The sequence below is a fragment of the Pristis pectinata genome, chromosome 14, assembly GCF_009764475.1.
Source record: "Pristis pectinata isolate sPriPec2 chromosome 14, sPriPec2.1.pri, whole genome shotgun sequence".
Lineage (NCBI taxonomy): Eukaryota > Metazoa > Chordata > Chondrichthyes > Rhinopristiformes > Pristidae > Pristis > Pristis pectinata.
The window spans coordinates 16,030,468-16,049,476 of NC_067418.1; the positions used below are offsets into that span (position 1 = coordinate 16,030,468).

General features: G+C 39.1%; 1 protein-coding gene across 4 annotated transcripts in view; it reads left to right on the forward strand.

The window, feature by feature from the left end:
* Window positions 1-19,009, forward strand: part of luzp2 (leucine zipper protein 2) — a 242,263-nt gene that overhangs the window by 119,448 nt on the left and 103,806 nt on the right. For all 4 annotated transcript variants that reach the window (XR_007957404.1, XM_052028976.1, XM_052028975.1 and 1 more), the window contains 2 exons: window positions 10,927-11,032; window positions 15,013-15,083. Coding sequence is in view for 3 of the 4 variants with exons in the window: in XM_052028976.1 (XP_051884936.1) it covers window positions 10,927-11,032; window positions 15,013-15,083 (177 nt within the window). In the remaining variant the exon portion in view is untranslated. The remainder of the gene's footprint in view (window positions 1-10,926; window positions 11,033-15,012; window positions 15,084-19,009) is intronic.

Here is a 19,009-nt window from a genome sequence, read left to right on the forward strand (position 1 = left end):
CTCTTTTTTTTGATCTCTCCAGCTAGCCCAAGTTTCACATATCTCGTAACACTTCATTTTCCACAAGTACACTTTGTGTATGTTTGTTTATTTTATTAACCAATGTTTGAATCGGTCTGGCCATCGCCTGACAAATCCAATCATCCTAAACATTTGGTCAATAAACATGTCATCTTTATCTTCCGTCTGTACCATTATTCAGTTCAGCTCCACTGACTCCACAGTTTGTATCTTACATAGTTGTTACAGTGACCATTCCTTGATTCAGTAATATACTGCACTTCTCTCAGTAACTAGGGTTTTAACAATCTATGTGAATATCATATTAAACAATACTAATACACTAAATCATATACATGTATGTGGACATGCTAATTACTGCTATATTATCACAGAAAGATGGGATGTTGGTATTTGGCTGAAGAAATGAATGTAATTGAGGAAGTATCAGTGAAAGAGATAATTGTGTAGTTAGTGATTAGTTAGAATATATGGTGGCTGGGGAAGTATGAGGTATCAGCAGCAAGGTAGCTTGTGCACAGGCAATCAACACCAATGAAACTTTGTGCTGGCATCTACATGGGAGAAGATTGACACCTTGTGCTTCCATGCTGCCCAGTTAAGGTTGGGCTCTCTAAACTACACAACAGGTGGCCTCAGAACTCCGATTATAACCTGCTTCATTGTTTGATGGACACTCCATTCACAGTCCAATTTCATGTCACTGTGCATGCCCAATGGCTTCTGCACATAAGTGAAAGAACCAGACCTAATTTTAGGAAGTTTGCTATTAGTGCACAATGTACTTGAAGGCATTTTGCGTTTGTTTTTTTTAAATCCATCCAGTAGCACCCAAAAACATTTCATGGTGCAATAGAATTTCTCGGCCTCTAATTTTTAAATTCTGCCACCTAATATAATCATTGAATTTGCACTCATTCAGGACTTTCCTGCTGTCTTCTTTAGCGACCTGAACTTGGACAAAAGGGCAGTTCCTCATTTGGGTGATGTTCTAAAGATGCTATCACTATAAATAATGAATGAGATATTAATTGCAATGTTGAGATTTATGTGACATCGCCACAACCATGTACATGATTGTTCCGTAAGTGGATGTACTTATAAAATAAGTATTTGTTTCATTAAACAAAATGCACTGCAGGAGTAAAGGGTAGGCAAAGATCAGTGTGCCAGTAAGACAACATTTAGGGAAATAGAAATACTATGGCCATGAATCTTCCTTTTTCATTTATGCAGTTTTCTCATAAATAGATTGAGTAAATCAAGGTGAAAGTGTATAGATATCTTCTGAGCAGATGGTGCTACTAACAATGGGCTCAGCTGTTGCCACAGAGAGTCCTGTGGATGTACTAAGCAGAAGTACTGGATATATGGACCAATCAGCCCCTCAGCATTACATCAGAGAGGGCCAGTATAAGAAATATTGTCTGCATAGAGATGCTGATCCTGAATTGAAAAGTATTATTTTACTTCATTTTAATGTTTTTAATCTAATTCTAGTACTCTAATGTGGTTTTTTTGGAAGTTATTTAAGCCTGTGTGAAATGCCTTCGATTGTTGGGGTTGTCAAAAAGGGTACAAGGCATTCCAGGAGAGGGGCTTCAGAAGAGCTACCTGAAGTCAAGTCACCAATTGCAACCTACTCAACTTCACAGGAGGACCCTTCAATGAGGAGTGTTAGCACGGTCAGCCCCCTTTAACCACATCAAGTCAAGGCAAGTGGGAAGGCACTACAGGAAGTAAGTTTAGGTAGTGGGCCGCATCTGGGATAATCTGGTCCATTGTTCAGTCTGTGGCTCCCATGTATTGGTATTGGTTTATTATTGTCACTTGTACAGAGGTACAGTGAAAAATTTGTCTTGCATACCAATCATACAGATCAATTCATTACACAGTGCAGTTACACTGAGTTAGTACAGAACGCATTGAGGTAGTACAGGTAAAAACAATAACAGTACAGAGTAAAGTGTCACAGCTACAGAGGAAGTGCAGTGCAGGTAGACAATAAGGTGCAAGGTCACAACAAGGTAGACTGTGAGATCAAGAGTCCATCTCATCGTATAAGGGAACCATTCAATAGTCTTATCACAGTGGGATAGTGTAAACTTAACGCATAACTACATTGGGGTGAAGCTGGACCTTATCGACTTATTTGAAGGGCAATCTGTCTATTGTGGAAAGGTGAAGTCAAAGTCCTGCAAAAATTAGATGCCATTAAAACTAGACAGGATCTGCAGATGGCTGCTGTGCATCAGTTAAGTGGGTCTAAATGCTGGGCAGCAGCAACACTTTGATAAGGCCAATTAAGTTGGAGAGGAGAGTTTAGGAACATAAGATATGCAAGTAGGAATGTGCTACGTACCTTCTCAAGCCTGGTCCACACTTCAATAACATCATGGCTGATCTAATTGTTGGCCACAACTTTTTTCTCTCTGCTCTGTAACACTTTTGATTCCTTTAAAGTCTAAATTTCTTTCCATTTCAGCTTTGAGGTCCCTGAGATAATGGGCCTGCAGTCCATATGGACCGTACTAGGTACACAGGCTTGTCAGGCTAGGACACAGGGACTGCATGTCTCGACATTGTCTGCAAAGGTTATGGAAGGCCAAAGCTCCAATAAAGGGATCAGGTTAAATAAGGTGTTCAGGAATTCAGTAGATATAACAGACTGTAGATACTTGAATCTGGAGCAACACACAAGCTCTGGGAGAACTCAACAAGTCAGGCAGCATCTATGGAGGGAAGTGGACAGTCAAATGTCTGGGCCAAGACCTTTCATCTGGACCCCAGTCCAGATACCAGTCTTTTCCCTGCTGCCTTTCTTCAAAAGGGGGACCACCTTCGTTGCCTTCCAGTCATCTGATACATCACATGCATCTAGAAAAGATTTTAAAACCTCAGCCAGAGCCACAGCAATCTCTTTCCTTGCCTCCCATAGCAGCCTGGGATAAATTCCATCCAGTCCTGGGAATTTATCCACCTTTATGCCTGTTAAGACATCAAGTACCTCCACTTTATTTATGGAGAGCTGCAGCAGACTTTCACCTACCCCTTCAATGAATTCTCCAACTGCAAAGTCTGTTTCTTTTGTGAATACTGATGAAAAGTATTTGCTTCAAACCTCACATAATCCTTCTTGCTTCTCACACAGATTGCTCATGTTGTCACTAATGGGCCCTACTATTTCTCTGGTTATTCTTTTGCCCTTTATATACTTATAGAACACCTTCAGACTTACCTTAATTCTGTCTGCCAGTGATTTTTCATGACCGTTCTTAGCCTTCCTGATTTCCCTTTTAAGCAACTACCTACACTATTTATATTCTTGACAGGCCTCCCCATGCATTAGTTCCTACACCAGTCATATACTTCCTTTAATTCTCTTTATCTATCCTTCAATATCTTTCCACATCCAGGGTTACCTATACTTGTTACCTCAGGCTTTTACCCTTACAGGAACATGTTGGCCTTGAACGCTTGTTAATTCTCCTTTGAATGCTTCCCACTGTGCAGATGTAGGCTTCCCTGCAAGTAGATGCTCCCAGCATTTCAGGAACAGCTTCTTCCCCTCCATCATCAAATTTCTGAATGGTCCATTAATATACCTCATTATTCCTCTTTTGCACTATTTATTTATTTTTGTAACTTATGGTAATTTTTATGTCTTTATGTCTTGCCCTGTACTGCTGCCACAAAACAACAAATTTCACGACACATCAGTAATAATAAACCTGATTCTGATTCAATCTACCTTTGCCAGATCTTCCCTTATGTTAATGAAATTGCCCTTCCCCAAGTTAAGACCTTTATTACTTGTCCGTTCCTATCCTTTTCCATAACCACTTTAAAATATACAGAGCTTTAGTCACTATCTCCAAAATTATCTCCTACTGTCACTTCCTCCACTTGACCAGCTACATTCTGCAAGATAAAGTCCAGAAATGCTCCTATCTACATACTGTGTCAAAAAGACCTCCTTGGCGCACCTCAAAAATTCTGGTCCTTCTGAGCCTTAAACACTAAGGCAATCCCAGTTAACATTTGGGAAACTGAAATCCCCCAGTATGATACCCTATTTTTATTTCATCACTCTGATATCTGCCTACATATTTGTTCCTCTATCTCCTGTTGACTGTTGGAAGGTCTATAATACACCCCCAGCAAAGTGACAACATCCTTTTTATTTCTAATCTCTATCCATATGACCTTGTTTGAGGAGCATTCAAGGATATCCTCTCTTAATACTGAGGTAACGCAATCTTTGACTAACAGTGCATTATCTCCTCCCTTTTCCCTTCCCTCTCTGTCTCGCCTGAAAATTCTATACCCCGGGATGTTGAGTTGCCATTCCTTCCCGTCCTTCAACCATGTCTTGGTGATGGCAACAATACCATAGACCCCTGCGTTAATTAAAACTTTGTTTTCATCTGCTTCACTGGTGAAAAACAAACCTCTGGAGGAACTCAACAGGTTAGGCAACATCTGTTGCAGCATCTTTACTGGTGGCACTCAGTGCATGTGCACTTGCTTTTTCTACCAACTGGTCTTACTATTTCTCCTCTAGGTGGTTGTACCTGTCCGTATGGACAACTACACTGAGCCCCCTTCCCCCACTAACTCAGTATAAAAGTTCCCCATCAAACCTCCTAGCAAGGATATTGTTCCCACTCAGGTTAAGGTGCGACCTGTCCTAGGCTCCACCTTCCCCAGAAATGGTCCCAATGATCCAGGAACCAAAAGCCCACCCTCTTCCACCATTCTTTCAGCCACACATTCATCTGACTGATCTTTCTGTTCCTGTACTTGCTAGCTCATGGCACTGGAAGCAATCCAGAGATTACAATCTTTGCTCTTTAAATGGCCACCTAGCTCCCTGAACACATGCTGCAGGACCTTATCCTTTCTCCTATCTGTGTCACTGGTAGCTACATGTACCAGGACCTCTGCCTGTTCACACTCCCTTTTCAGAAGGTCCTGCAGCCACTCCAAGACGTCCATGATCCTAGCATCAGGGAGGCAACATAGCAACCTGGAGTCTCTTTTTGGTTACAGAAATGTCTATCTACCCACCTTACGATGGAATCCCCTACCACTATCACTCCTATTACCTCCCTTCTGTACAGCAACTTCCATCATAGTGCTACGAACAGGGCTGTTACAGCTATTCTCCCCTGGGAAGCCATTCCCCCAACTGTATCCAATATGGTATACTTGTTAGAGAGGGGAATGAACACAGTAGGCTCATTCACTACCTGCCTACCCTGACTGCCCTTCCTGGTGGTCACCCATCTCCTTTCTTTCTGTACCAGCAGAGTGACCAACTCACTATACATATTGTCTACTGAATTCTGCACATTCTGGATGCTCCATAGCAAGTCCATCTGCAGCTTCCATTGATCTAAGTGGTCTGCCAGGAGCTGCCACTTCCTGCAGGAGGAGCACACCATCGCCCTAGCCTCCATGACCTTTATGACTTCTCCCTCTGACCAAGACAGGAAGGAAACCCTGAAGCAGACAGCAAAGGAGCTTGGATTTCTGCAATTTCTTTCACAATGTCAGGGAGTCACCACATGCTTTACTTTTCAAGTGTTGCCACTCTTGAAGTATTAGGAACTTACAGTCAATATGTACACACCTTGGTCCAAGGCTTTCTTTGATCTTTCTTTGAATGGCAGCTTTTATGGCCTCCTTTGATAATTTCACCCTCCTTCAGCATAATGCTTGAACATCAGCCCAGAGTTTGTGTTTAAGTCTCTGGACTATGTCTTGAATGCAAGGTCTTCTAGCTCAACAGCAGGTGTGCCAGGGCTGCCATTCATTCACTTTATTGTAGGCAATGTGTTTACTGTCTGTTTTGGACATGAGCAGTGGATGACTAATCTTTGTCATGACGAGTCCCACATTTTTGGCATGGAGTGCTCACATATCATTTGGATGCTTCATTCACCTATATTATAACACTAAAATGCTTGCAACATCTAGCCAGTTTAATGTATAATTTTGAACAATAGGAAGTTACCATCTTTGACTACCAGGTGCAAAACTGGCATTCTATAATTTTCCAACTTTATAGCATCTTATTCAGTGGCCTGTTGTTGAAAGTACCACCCTCCCAGTTAACAATGGATTAAACAAGGTTTTGAAGGCCTCCTTGTAAAAGGCTTGTCTGTGCTTATTGTAAAATGCACCAAGGTTACTGATTTCTGGCACATGTTTAGAGGAGTGCCTGGAGGTTTGAAGAGATGAATGATGCAAGAAACAGAGAAAGTTCAAAATAACCTCTAAGGTTCCCTCAACTGCTCCAAAGTCTGCATATTTTCTCTTATTCTGGGAGATTAGTGAAAAGATATCAAATAGTCTTTTTAAAGTCCTAACTTACCATGTTTTTTTAGCACACTATCTAAAGGTTTAACAAGAAACCCATTTATTCCTCAACAAGACAATAAAGGCAGACCAAACATAATGTTCCAAATTGAATCAGTTGGTCTCAGCTCACAAATGTGAATCACACTGAGATATGGCCTTTCAGAGTGAATCAAGGAGCTGCCACTCGCTGGGGGAAATACACCACTCTCACACAAAAGGATCTGCCTCAGGAGTAGAGGTTATTTATTGAGGGACGAGCATATTGCTATGCTCTGTAATGTATTTTTGCACCTTGTTTAGAAAGACTCTTTCAATAAATGCAGTGATTTGTAACTGATTGATACTTCTTTCCAACACTCCCTGAAATCCCTTACCATTCGTGCATTGTTAAATGTACATTTTCTTAAATTTAACACAGAAATAAGTGTCTACGCAACAGAGAGTAGAATGGAAAGATTTAAAGATAATGAATATAACCATTTATTATCAGTGCTGCAAACTACATATGGCTTGTGAATATTTCATCTTACATACAGAATATACAACATAGAGACAAGGCATTTGACCCAACCAGTCTATTTACGTTCTACTCAAGTCTTCTCTCATCCTGTCTCATCTTGCTCAATCAGTACGTCCCTCTCTTCAGTTTTCCATCATTTGCTAAAGTAGTTTTCCCTAAAAGGTACCTATGCATTTTGCCTCAATTGCTTCTTATAGTAGCAAATTTCACACACACAAGACTTTCTATGTTAAATATCTTCATCTGATTTCTCTTGTTGGTCTTGTTATGATAAACTTATATTGTTTATCATCTACTTTTGCAAATCCTCCCAAGTAGAAACACAGTCTCTTTATCTATTCTATCAAAACATCTGGTGCTGAATCATGCTAACTGATATCTGTTAGTTCCAAAGGGAACCCCTGTAGTCAGGCATTGTGCCACGGAAAGTCCTTGACTTTCAAATGCCTAAGTCTAACATGCTCTAAAGGTCAAGTTCAGATGCATCTAACTGTTTGCTTCATTGCTTCATATATCAAGTCAATAAATCTTTAATAAAAGCAGGAAATGCTGGAAATACTCAGCAGGCCACACATCATCTGTAGTGAGAGAAACAGAGTGAGTGCTTCAGATGGCGACCTTCCTTCACATGTTCAGATGTCCTGATGAAAAGTTGTCAACCTGAAACTTTAACTTTGTTTCTCCCTTCACAGATACTGCCTGACCCACTGAGTATTTCCAGCAAGCACAGTTTTCATTTTAGTTTTCCAGTATCTGCAGTTTTTTGCTTTTCAATATCCATTCTGCACCCTGAGCCCTGGATTTGTTTGCAATAATATTCGTTCCTCTCAGGGCTCAATGGAAATCTAGGTTATATCGTTCATAAAAGAGTTAGTTGTGAGCATAGAGTTTAATGTAGGAAAATGTGAGGTCATGCACCTCATTAGAAGGAATCTAAAGGCAGACTATTATCTAAATGGAGAATGGTGGCAAATGGGAAAAGTACAGAGGGATTTTGGTGACTTTGTTCATGATTCACAATAAGTTAGCAGTATGTGGTTAAGAAAGCAAATGGCAGATTGGCCTTTATTGCAAGTGGGCTGGAGTTTAGAAATCCGGAAGAACTGTTACAGATGTCTGGAATACTGTGCACAGGTTTGGTCTGCTTACTTAAGAAAGGATATACTGGCACTGGAGGCAATGCAAAAACAGGTCCACCATGCCAGTTCCTGGTATGAGGGGCTTGTCCTATCACCAGTGGGTAAAGAATTTACATTGATTTTTTTTAGAATTTAGAAGAATGAGGGATGATCTGATTGAAACTTCAAAGACACTGAGGGGGCAGGACATGGTAGATGTCAAAATGTGAGAGAATCTTGAATAAGGGGACACAGTTACAAGATTAGGTCATTTTAAACTCTGATGCACAGGAACATCTTGTAGAGAATTCTAGAGATTCCAGGTGAATCTCTGGAATTCTCTACCACAGGGGGTTATGGAGATGAGATCACTGAAGGTATCCAAAGAAGAAGTAGGTCAGTTTTGGAAAGATTGGGAAAGTGAGAGCTATGGAAACTAGCATAGAAGAGATGAGGCCTGTGGCAAATCAGCCATGGTCATATTGAATGGTCGAGCAGCCCCGAGGGTCCAAATTGCCTACTCCTGCTCTTATTTCCTTATTCTCTTATGTACACCATTGCTGCCACTCAGAATCATGTTGAAAGCTTATCATTGCTACTGTGAATGTTCTCTTTCTTTGTCTCCAATGTTTTGCTGATCCTGGGGTTGTTCTCACCGGCCCTTGGACCACACAGATTTTCCAGCATGGTCTTCCATTGGGAGGCAACTCCTCGACTTTGCTCAGCATGGGCTCTCTCCCAGTACAAGTGGTTAGCTGCATTTACACAACAGCTTTGACAGGTGCCGAAGCCCTGCCCTCAGCTCACCAGCTGTCAAAGCCATCATACTAAATGAATGTTTGCAAATATATATGATGTTTACAAACATAGCTGAAAACTACTAAAAACAAATACGTTAAAACATTACTCTGAATCTTTTTAAGAAATAAAAATGTTCTCTCAGTCTCACAAATGATTAAATAAATCTGGACTACCTGAATTAAATCAAATAATTTACTCTCATTTTCTGGCCAGTCCATTTCTTCCAATTCATTTCAGTCAAATGATTGTGCCTGTGCCAAGTTTAACCATGCAGAGTTCACCAGTGCAGCCCAGAGACAACTGGTGGCACAGTGGAAGGTTTTGCTGCCAGCTTAAGCCAATGCCAACAATAGAGATCAGGACTTTGGCAAAAGAAACATGGGTAGTTGTGACAGATGTACTTCAAGAAGAAAGGCCCCAGTAAAGACAGTTAGAAAAGCAATAGGGTCTCCTCACAGTTTCATGACAGCTGAGTGTAATTGTGCACTTTTTTAATGACCATAATTCAGTAATAAATGTTTTTGGCTATCTGGAGCTTTATACATGTTGGAACATTTATCCCCTCACTGGGTTTTGTTGTACGTTGGCTGAGCACAGTAGAAGAACAAAATCCAACCAGAACAACAGAATACTTGGTGCTGCAATTAACAGCAAAGTTTAACTATTCCCACACACATATTAGATATTTTTCTCACCCGTAGTGGAGATTCATTTTAAATGTTGGATTTTCTTTTGTCCTGCACCAGCAAAGTTACTTCTTAACATTACTTCAACAATGAGTCCAGGGCCAGGGAAACTGATGAGAACTGGGATAGATTCACAGGAAGTTCTGGTCTTTAACACTCCATTATGTATCTCCAGAATTCCTCCTTAGGCATAATCCTAGTCATAACGCTAACATATATGGATGCAGAATAGATGCAGATAAATCCAGTCTCATTGCTCTGCAAAGGAAGCCAAGTGGGTATTATGGAACCCGGAAGGGAAGTAAAGCACAGGAGTGGGGGCAGGGTGGGGGTGTAATGGATGAAGAGAGTATTTATTGGGTTATGGGTCATGGGCCATCAGGAAATAAAGCACCATCTGGGGATAGAACAGCTTTGGAAGATGGAGCAATATGGGGACATGGGGCACAGGGGATGAGGAATGAAGCATCATGAAAAAGGCCATCACAGGCTAGGGATGTCAGATATACAATATCCCAGTGACAAGGCAGGGTCCAGGTTCGTGATTAGATGGTGTTAGGGAGGGTGAGTTGGACTTAAGAGCAGGGGCTGTGGGGGCATTTACAGCAAATGGAGGTTGGTGTGGAAAATTAACCCAATAACCATAGTTACTGGATACAAGACTGGTTGCCCCTGACTCCCCATGGAAACTAAGGTTGGGGCCCCTTTAACTAACACCAAAGCAGGCATATACTCTGAGACTTGCCCACATTATTTGCAAATTTTGAGGGATAAATAATGAGCAAACAACGAGACTAAACCTTTCAGCTCTTCATCAAGATTGTGACATAGAATCTTTTAAATCTTTCACTTCAACTTATAACTTTTTCTAGCTATATCTGTTCTCCATTCTGATGAAAGTTCTTATTACTTATAGTAATTTTTATGTCTTGCACTGTACTGCTGCCACAAAACAATAAATTTCACGACATATGTGTCAGCGATAATAAATCTGATTCTGATTCTGAGTTCATCAACTTGAACCTCAGATTCACTCTCCACCAACACTGCCTGACTGGCTGAGCATTTCCGGCATTTTTTGTTTTTATTTCCAAAGATGACACATTTGACTAAGCAGCATTTCCTCAAATGGTAAGGAGCATCAACCTAGACTTTGCATTCATTACGTAATGACTGGTGAAATTGATAATATGATTATAGTGTGCACAGGCTGAGAACAAAGCATTGTAATAATATTATTCATCAGCATTTGTATTTAAGGATTTACAGTAAAATCATCATGAGTTAAAAGAACTAAATTTGTGGAATAAAGTTATGAGTACAATCTTTTTCATTGTGTCAAAATCTACAGTTGTGATCGTCATTAAGTCCCAATAAGCTTATTATTAGTTTTTCAATCTTTCCTGTTCTTAAGGCGGGGTTATGAAGATCTGGAAAGCAAGCTAAAACAGATTTCAATGGAAAAAAGCAGCCTCCTTCAGCAGCTCTCAAAATCAGCAACAGACTCGCAAGGAATGAAGGTAAATCTCCTGGTTAGACAATACCACCCAGGGTTACAACACTTATAAGATAATGGGAATGAAGCATTAGCTGCAGCTATTGGCAGCCCTTCACACCACATAAATACCCTTGAATAATGAACTGAGTATAATTAATATTATGAATACTCTGGGCAAGGGAATAATGAGAAAGATAATCCTTACAATGCTTCCACATCAGAAATATTCAGTCCATTTATAGAAAATGGTGACTGAACTCAAGCAGGTAAAGTATACCTTGTGATTGATGTGACAAGCACATTTGCAGAGAAATAATGAGCCTCTTCCTAAAGATATCTAAATATGCATTGTTCTTTTAAATGGTTGTTGCTGCCAAATGTGACCTACTTGACTATCAAACAATTTTTTGTCTAGGTATTTTCCATTTTTGTTCTGTTTTGGGCCATAATACTCTGTGGTAACATTATAGACTGAATATATTTTACAGCATCATTTGTCATTCCTGTATGACATCCATTAACCATACACTTAGAAGAACATTCCCTCCCAGGAGAGCAACTTTCCAAGCCCTTGTTGAATAATGTTGGCTGATTAGCTCCTTACTGCATAAATAATTTGTTAGACTACCTGGAAATCAAAAAAAACTGTTCCAGCTCTCTTCAACTGAGAACCTTAATACCGAACAAAGATAGATTGGTTCGGACAGAATCTGTATCGCAGTTCCAGAGGCGAAAGTGTTGTGTCTTGTACTACTGTACAACTTTTGTGACATTAAGTGTTTCACAAGAAATGACACAAGGCAAGCAGTATTATTTAGTATGATGTATTGTGGCTTGAATCTTAAAAGACATTTCTAGGTGCATTGGTGGTGTTTCCTTCCTTATAATTGAGGAAAACAGAAATAAAGAATGAAATGTCTTATTGAATGCAAATTAAATTGCTGCTGCAATAACATGAACAAACTAAATCCAAAATGAATAAGATTAAGAAATTTCTAGAAGCACATCCTTCTCAGGTAGTTTAACAATTGTATCAAGCAAAACCATTTTAAACCAGAAACAGAAAATACTGGAACCATTCAGCAGGTCTGGCAGCATCTATGCAAAAATAAACAGTCAATGTTTCAAGTCCAGGATCCTTCATCAGAAGTGGGAAAGAGACAAACAAGTTAGTCTATGTAGCCAAGAAGTTAGGGAGGGGAATGGGTGGAGCAAGAGAAATTCCCTTTACTTAAGAAAGTTGGTGCCTAAATGGTGCTCTCTTTACCAATACTGAAATGGGCCAGCAACTGCAAGTAAGGAAAGAAATAGCCCACAAATTGTGAAATGCCACTGAATGCTGCTCATTTTGTCGTTAACTTCCCTGTGGTCTTCATGAAACTGCAGCAGCAATTGACCAGCAGTGCAAATCACAGTTCAACAATGTGATAATTATTAATGACCAACCATTGCCCAAAAGGTGAACATTTGCGATTATAGAGACTCACCCCTTCATGTTTAAATTGCATTAGGAGATGTACATTTTTTTTCTAAATTTGTGTATATTTTTTTCCTTTTCTCTTTTTATCCTCCTTTAATTCAACCTTTTTCTATTCCTGTTTCCCCTCTCTGTAGCTGATTTCACATTAAATTCATCCAACCAAAATCTCTCTTCCTCAGTCATTCCTCTGTTAATTTTTAATCTTTTAATCTTTTAATGTCTTTGGCTAGGGAGATACATTGACCGTCCTGACATTTCTCAAGGCCCCAGAAGGCTGGTTAATTTAACTGCATTATCATTAACTCTCACTTCCAATAACTCGGTGGGAAAGTTTAACTTAGACTCCAGCAAAACATGGATTTACATTTTGGAACCAAAATGAGGCATTACCTTGCAAGTTTTAGCTTTGTATGAAATGACTGAAATTACAACCTTAGATGTACCAGCTTTTGTTAAGTAATATCAACAATATACATGAGTAACAGTCAAAAGGCCTTTGGCTTCAACAAACTCAATTAATTATTAACCAGAATCTTTATACCTTATTTTTCAACACATGTAAAATGTGAAAGAAAAACAGATTTGAACATTCTCTTTCATTAGCACTGGCATTTAAAGAAAGAATGTTGTAATTCAGTTTGAAGTATTAAAGCGGTTTGATGTCAGACAGTACGCTTGAACACCCATTGTAATAGGATCCAACAGTAAAGAAACATAAAATAGAACAGCAGAAATGATGAATAATTTAATATCAAACCTTTCATTCCCTGTCTTGTTCTTTGTATTAAGTGCCATTTGTGCTGCTAAGGTATATATTAAGTACAAGGGAGATATATATTATAACTTTTACAAAGGAATAATTTATGGTGCATAATGTGCAACTCATGAGCCCATGGGACATCGCTATCTGACCCTTCATTGAGTGGTAAACTGCTGGTATTCATTACTTCACTATCTGGAACAATTTCCCGAAACTGGTTCCTGATTGATAAGGACTTCCCATGGTAAATAGCAATCCTTTGATAGCTGTTAATCCACACACCCATTTATATCAGTTGTCAAAAGGCTTGTAATGTTTGTGAATGTCACTGAAAAAATATCCAATGATTTCTGCCATTAAAATATTTTTAATTATTTATAATCTTAACAATTGTAAAATATTATTAAAAAGTTAAAACAGTCAAGAACATGTAAAATAATTAAATTGATTTACATATAATTAAGGAGTAATTAAGTAAATGTAAAATTAATTCAATTGATTCCAAAATAAATGCAAATTACTCAAACTTCCTTCTATCTTTAGCAGCCATTCCTTTCTATTCAAATGAATGAGATTGTTGAAGTGATGCCAGGTCAAACCTGACACAGGTTTAGTGCCCAGATTTCCAGCATGGAAGCAGGGCAGACACAGGAAGTTGGTGTTCTGCCACTGGACTCCCTGAGGAACCAGGATACAAACAAAAGGCCACCTTTGAGGATGCTGCAGCAAGGTTCACCTTGAGTAGCTCTCAAGAATGATTTGAATGTTTACTCCGATCCTCTCACAAGAAGTTGTTTACCACTGGAATAATTAAACAACTTGGACTTTTTGGTTCAGTCTCAGAGTTAAATTTGAATGAATTCTGATTCGAATAATGTTTATGAATTTTTTTGGCTCGTCGATTGGCATTTAAGTTCATGAGTTTTAAATTATTAAATCAATCAAAAATAAACTTCAAATTGAAGTCAATACGTGGTAGTGTAGCAGTTAGCGTAATGCTATTACAGTGCCAGTGACCCAGGTTCAATTCCGGCTGCTGTCTATAAGGAGTTTGTACGTTCTCCCCGTGACTATGATGGCATAATTATGTTGATTTTTCTTATGCTAAGATTCAGCTTACTGATGTAATTTGCTTATGCTGCTAGCAGATTTGTGCTCGGCTGACTTTCAGGGGTAACACATATATATCCCCAGGAACAGTGGGGTGGGGGATCAGGATCTATGGAGCGTAGACCTTCAATGTTCAAGCTAAAATTCAAGCATGGAATCAAGTTCAATCAAAGCATTTCATATAGACTAATGTTTTGTCCAAAGTAAAAGGATTCAAATCAGAAGACACTTTGTTAACATAAATGAAACTGAGTCACATGATGAAAGGACTGAAATGTTTTTGTATTCAAATGTTTATTCCAGTAGGAACACATTCATATAATGCAATACCTATCAATGGTAAAATTAACCCTGATTGTCAAATTCTTTGTGAGTATTTTGCAAGTTTGCATTTTGCATTATAAGTAATCCCCATACATGTTGCCGGTATCTGGTATATTTTGTCCAATTGTATCTTTGCAGTATTAAAATGGGACCATTCAAACTGAGAGAAAAACTGCTCGCCTATTTGGAATCATTGAAGAAAATTGCATTTGTTGTTCTCTTTACAGTTTATTAGTTTTCTTGAATTGTTGAAAGGGTGTTGCATGATATTTTTGTATGTAAATCATTTCTTACTATACCATTTATTCCTTTGCAAACTCCCCAACAGTCCTTGAAAACTGATGAAGCTGCTGCCAAAAATGATGTGCAAAAACTTCTGGAGATAAGCCAGAAGCAGAAGTGAGTGTTTTACCTTTCATTACTGTGCGTGAAAGTAGCTTGTAGTAAGTGTGTAGAATATATTGATAATATTATTCTTAATTATCATGATGCCTGTGTTCCCAGATTTAAATAGCTACTCCTATTGTAACATTTCTGGTTACTGAGCATCTGACTGTGTCAGACTAAATCAAACGCTGGTGAACTTGGTTCTCAGGAGAAGAATTCTGATACAGGCTTTGCATAATGATACCATAGTCTCACATTGAATCCTAATTGATGATATTTTCTCTCCTACCCTCTCTTTCAATCTACAGCAGAGCGCATCAGTACAGTAAATAGAATATTAAAAAAAAAGTATTGGATCCCATTGGTTTGATTTCCTTATTTTCTTTACTTCTTCTGTAATTGATGTGAATATTTTATAGAGTGATAGCACACATTATAACCTAATAAAATTCAGATCTTAACTACCTCAACAAAACCAAACAATTTTTTCTTAATGCTACTTAGAGTCGTCATTGATATTTTGGCCATAGACTCTCAATCACATAGAGCAATGAAAAATGTCAATGACAAAATAATAGGCGGCATAAAGACAAATTTGTCTGATTTTGTTGGGACTGATGGCTGTGCTCTGAATTTAATTAGTTTATAATGTCTGCAATTATTCTGTAAAATCCATACCTTTTTCACTGAAGGAAACAAACAATACCATTTGAGCCTTACTTCTGATGACAAAGGAAAAAGTCATTAAAAGATGGGGTTTGATCTTAGATTTTGATTTATAGATTCTATATCAATAGATAACCACATAAATCTAAATCACATGAACCTAATATTTGTAAACCAAACACTCATACTGGAAAGAGCCCCATGGTTTTCCATTCTGTTATTTTAACTTTGTCAGTAAAAAAGTTTTCTGCATATAAAAATAGTTTTGAATGGAAATCCGTCCTCACAAAAATCATTGTTAAATATTCCAATAATCTCAGCACTTATGATATATTGGTGTAGTTGAATGGAGAAGAGAGCATGGATTTGGATAACATTCCAAAGAATGCTAACCATAGTGGAGCACTCAATTCCTCACTAACTAATAATCCCATGTAGACTACACATTTATAAAAACTGTTATACTAGTACTGATCTGAGGAAAGAATAGAGCTGACCATTAGTCATCTAAGCAAAATCCAAATACCCATGAGTTAAATGGGGAAATTAGAGAAAGATTGAAATATTGACTAGAGTGGCAATAGAGTTGCAATTGCATGAGCATGACTGTTTGAGCAATGAAAGTAAACATTTGATTCTTAAGAAAGTGTAGCAGAGTATCAGAAAACAGGAAGCTGAAGGATCCTTCAATGAAAAGCCTAAAGATAGCTTATTTTTATAAATGACTTGCTTGAACCAAGGCAGTCAAGGGCCATGTCAGTGCATGATATAAATCTAGAGTCAAACATTAATTTCACTCTAGAGTAAAGTGGAATGATAATCTCTGAATGCAGTATCCTCAGCCCGAAGCATGTGATCCATACATTGAAAGGGTTACATGAATTATTCCTAAATGCAAACAGAAATACTCAACACACAGACAGCAACAGAGGAGAGAGAAGTTGAATTAAACTTTTTGATTGATGATATTAAATTAGAAATGGAAAAAAGATATAGAGAGAGGGGGGAGATAGATTGCAGAAAAGGGGATATGACTCAATGTGGTAGAAGATAAAAGAACAAAATCAAGAGTCTGTGACAGGCAGAAATGCAGGAGTGGTTAAATGGCAAGAGTGATGATATTAATAGGATTATATAAATAAATAAAATGTAGATCTTGTGTGATTGGGAATGGCAGTACCAATGCCTGAAATGACAGAAGTGCCAATGCAATGTCAGCCAATTGTGAGCAGGAGGGCGGTGTCGATTACTGGGCTCACAGCAAGATTCAATTGTACAGCAAATAATGTCAATTTTACGGAAAATAGTCCATTTAAAAAGCAGAGGAAGCAGAACTTAAAAAAAGAGAATGACAACAAGTTGTCAATAAATGCAGGGCAATTTCACCAGAAAAATGATACACTCATGAAAAATGTGCTTCAGTTCAATCTGACTTCAGTTCAACCCAGTCACCAAGAATGATTAACAATGGAATTACAATCTTCCCCACTTTGTCTTGGAATAACAATGTTACAATGTGCAGTCTTGTTAACTTCTGGAAGTTTGTAAAGTATCAACTGGAAGGATTCTTGAGTTTCATTAGACCTCTTTGCTCCAGGCATGATCATAGCCTCAGTGCAAACATGCAGCAAAGACCTGAATTCCAGAAATGAGGTGAGAGTGACTGTCCTTGGCATTAAAAAAAGGTATTGGGAGCTCTGCTAAACAGTGGGAATAAAAGGGGGAAAAAATCTGTGGTAGTTGGAGACATATCTTGCACAAAGGAAAACGCTTGCAATTGTTAAATGTCAATCACGTCAGGCCTGTGACCTCACCATTGGAGCTACTCTGTGCAGTGTCCTAAGCCTTAGCAACTTGTTACCTCTTCAATGACCTTCCATCTGTCATAAGATCAGAAGTGGGGATGTTTGATGATGATTGCACAATGTTCCATTCCATCCACAATTCATTAGCAGATGAAGCAGCCCATGCCTGCATGCAGCAAGGCCCAGGAAACATTCTGGCATGGGCTGATAAATACCAAGTAACATTCATGCCACAAAACTATCAACCATTGATCATCTCCAACCGGAAAGAATCTAACCACCCTTGTCATTCAATGGCATTACTATGACAAAGTCCTTCACCATCAACATCCTGGGGAGTTACCAATGAGTAGAAATTCAACTGAGGTTGGAACAGTGGCATAGCAATTAGTGCTGTTACTGCACAGCACTGTTGGTCTGGTTCAATTGTGACTTTGGGTGTTGTCTGTGCAGAGTTTGCAGATTCTCCCTGTGACCACATGGGTTTCCCCAGTGTGCTCTGGTTTCCCAGAGAGATACCGGTAGGTTAATTGGCTGCTTTATATTGTCTGTAATGTGGATGGGTGGTAGTAGAATTGGAGAGAGAATGGGTATATGAGAGAGATTAAGTTGTAGGAGATTATCAAGAGAATGGGACTGAAGGGTGTGCTGACAGCTGGCATAGACTTGATGGGCTGAATTGCCTCCTTCTGCATTGTAAGGAAAGATGAGATGTGAGATACCATGGCCACAAGAGCAGGTCAGAGGCTCAGCACTCTTTGGCCAGTGACACCTTCCGATACCCTGAGGCCTTTTCCACCAAGTCAGAAGCAGAGAAACAAAGGACTGCAGATGCTGGAATCTAGATGAAAAACACAATGATGCTGGAAGATTTCAGCAGGCCAGGCAGCATCCGTGGAGAAAAGCAGGTAGTCGATGTTTCAGGTCAGGACCCTTCTTCAGGACAGAAGCATGATGGAATACTCTCCACTTGTCTAGATGAGTCCAGCTTCAACAACTCTCAAGAAGATCGATACCATGTAGGACAAAGCAACCCTCTTGACTGGCATACCATCAACTACCTTCCACCACTGGCACCTGGTGGCTGCACTGTGTACTATCCAGGAAACTCACTGCATTTTTTTGTTCAGACTATTCCAACAATGCAACCAAAGCTGTAACTTCTGCCACCAAGAAGGTCAAGGGTAGCGGCACATGGGAACACCACCACCAGCAGATTCCCCTCCAAGTTGCACACCATTCTGACTTGGAAGTATATTGCCATTTCTTAGTCACTGGGTCTAAATCCTGCAACACTCTACCCACAGCACCATTAAGAGTACCCTCACTAGGAAGAGTGCAGCAGTTTGGGGAGGTGGCTTATTACCATATTTCAAGAACATTTAAGGATGTGCGATAAGCATTGACCTTGTCAGCAAAGGAAAGATTCCATAAAAATGTTAGAAAGGAATAAGAAGTAGAAATGAA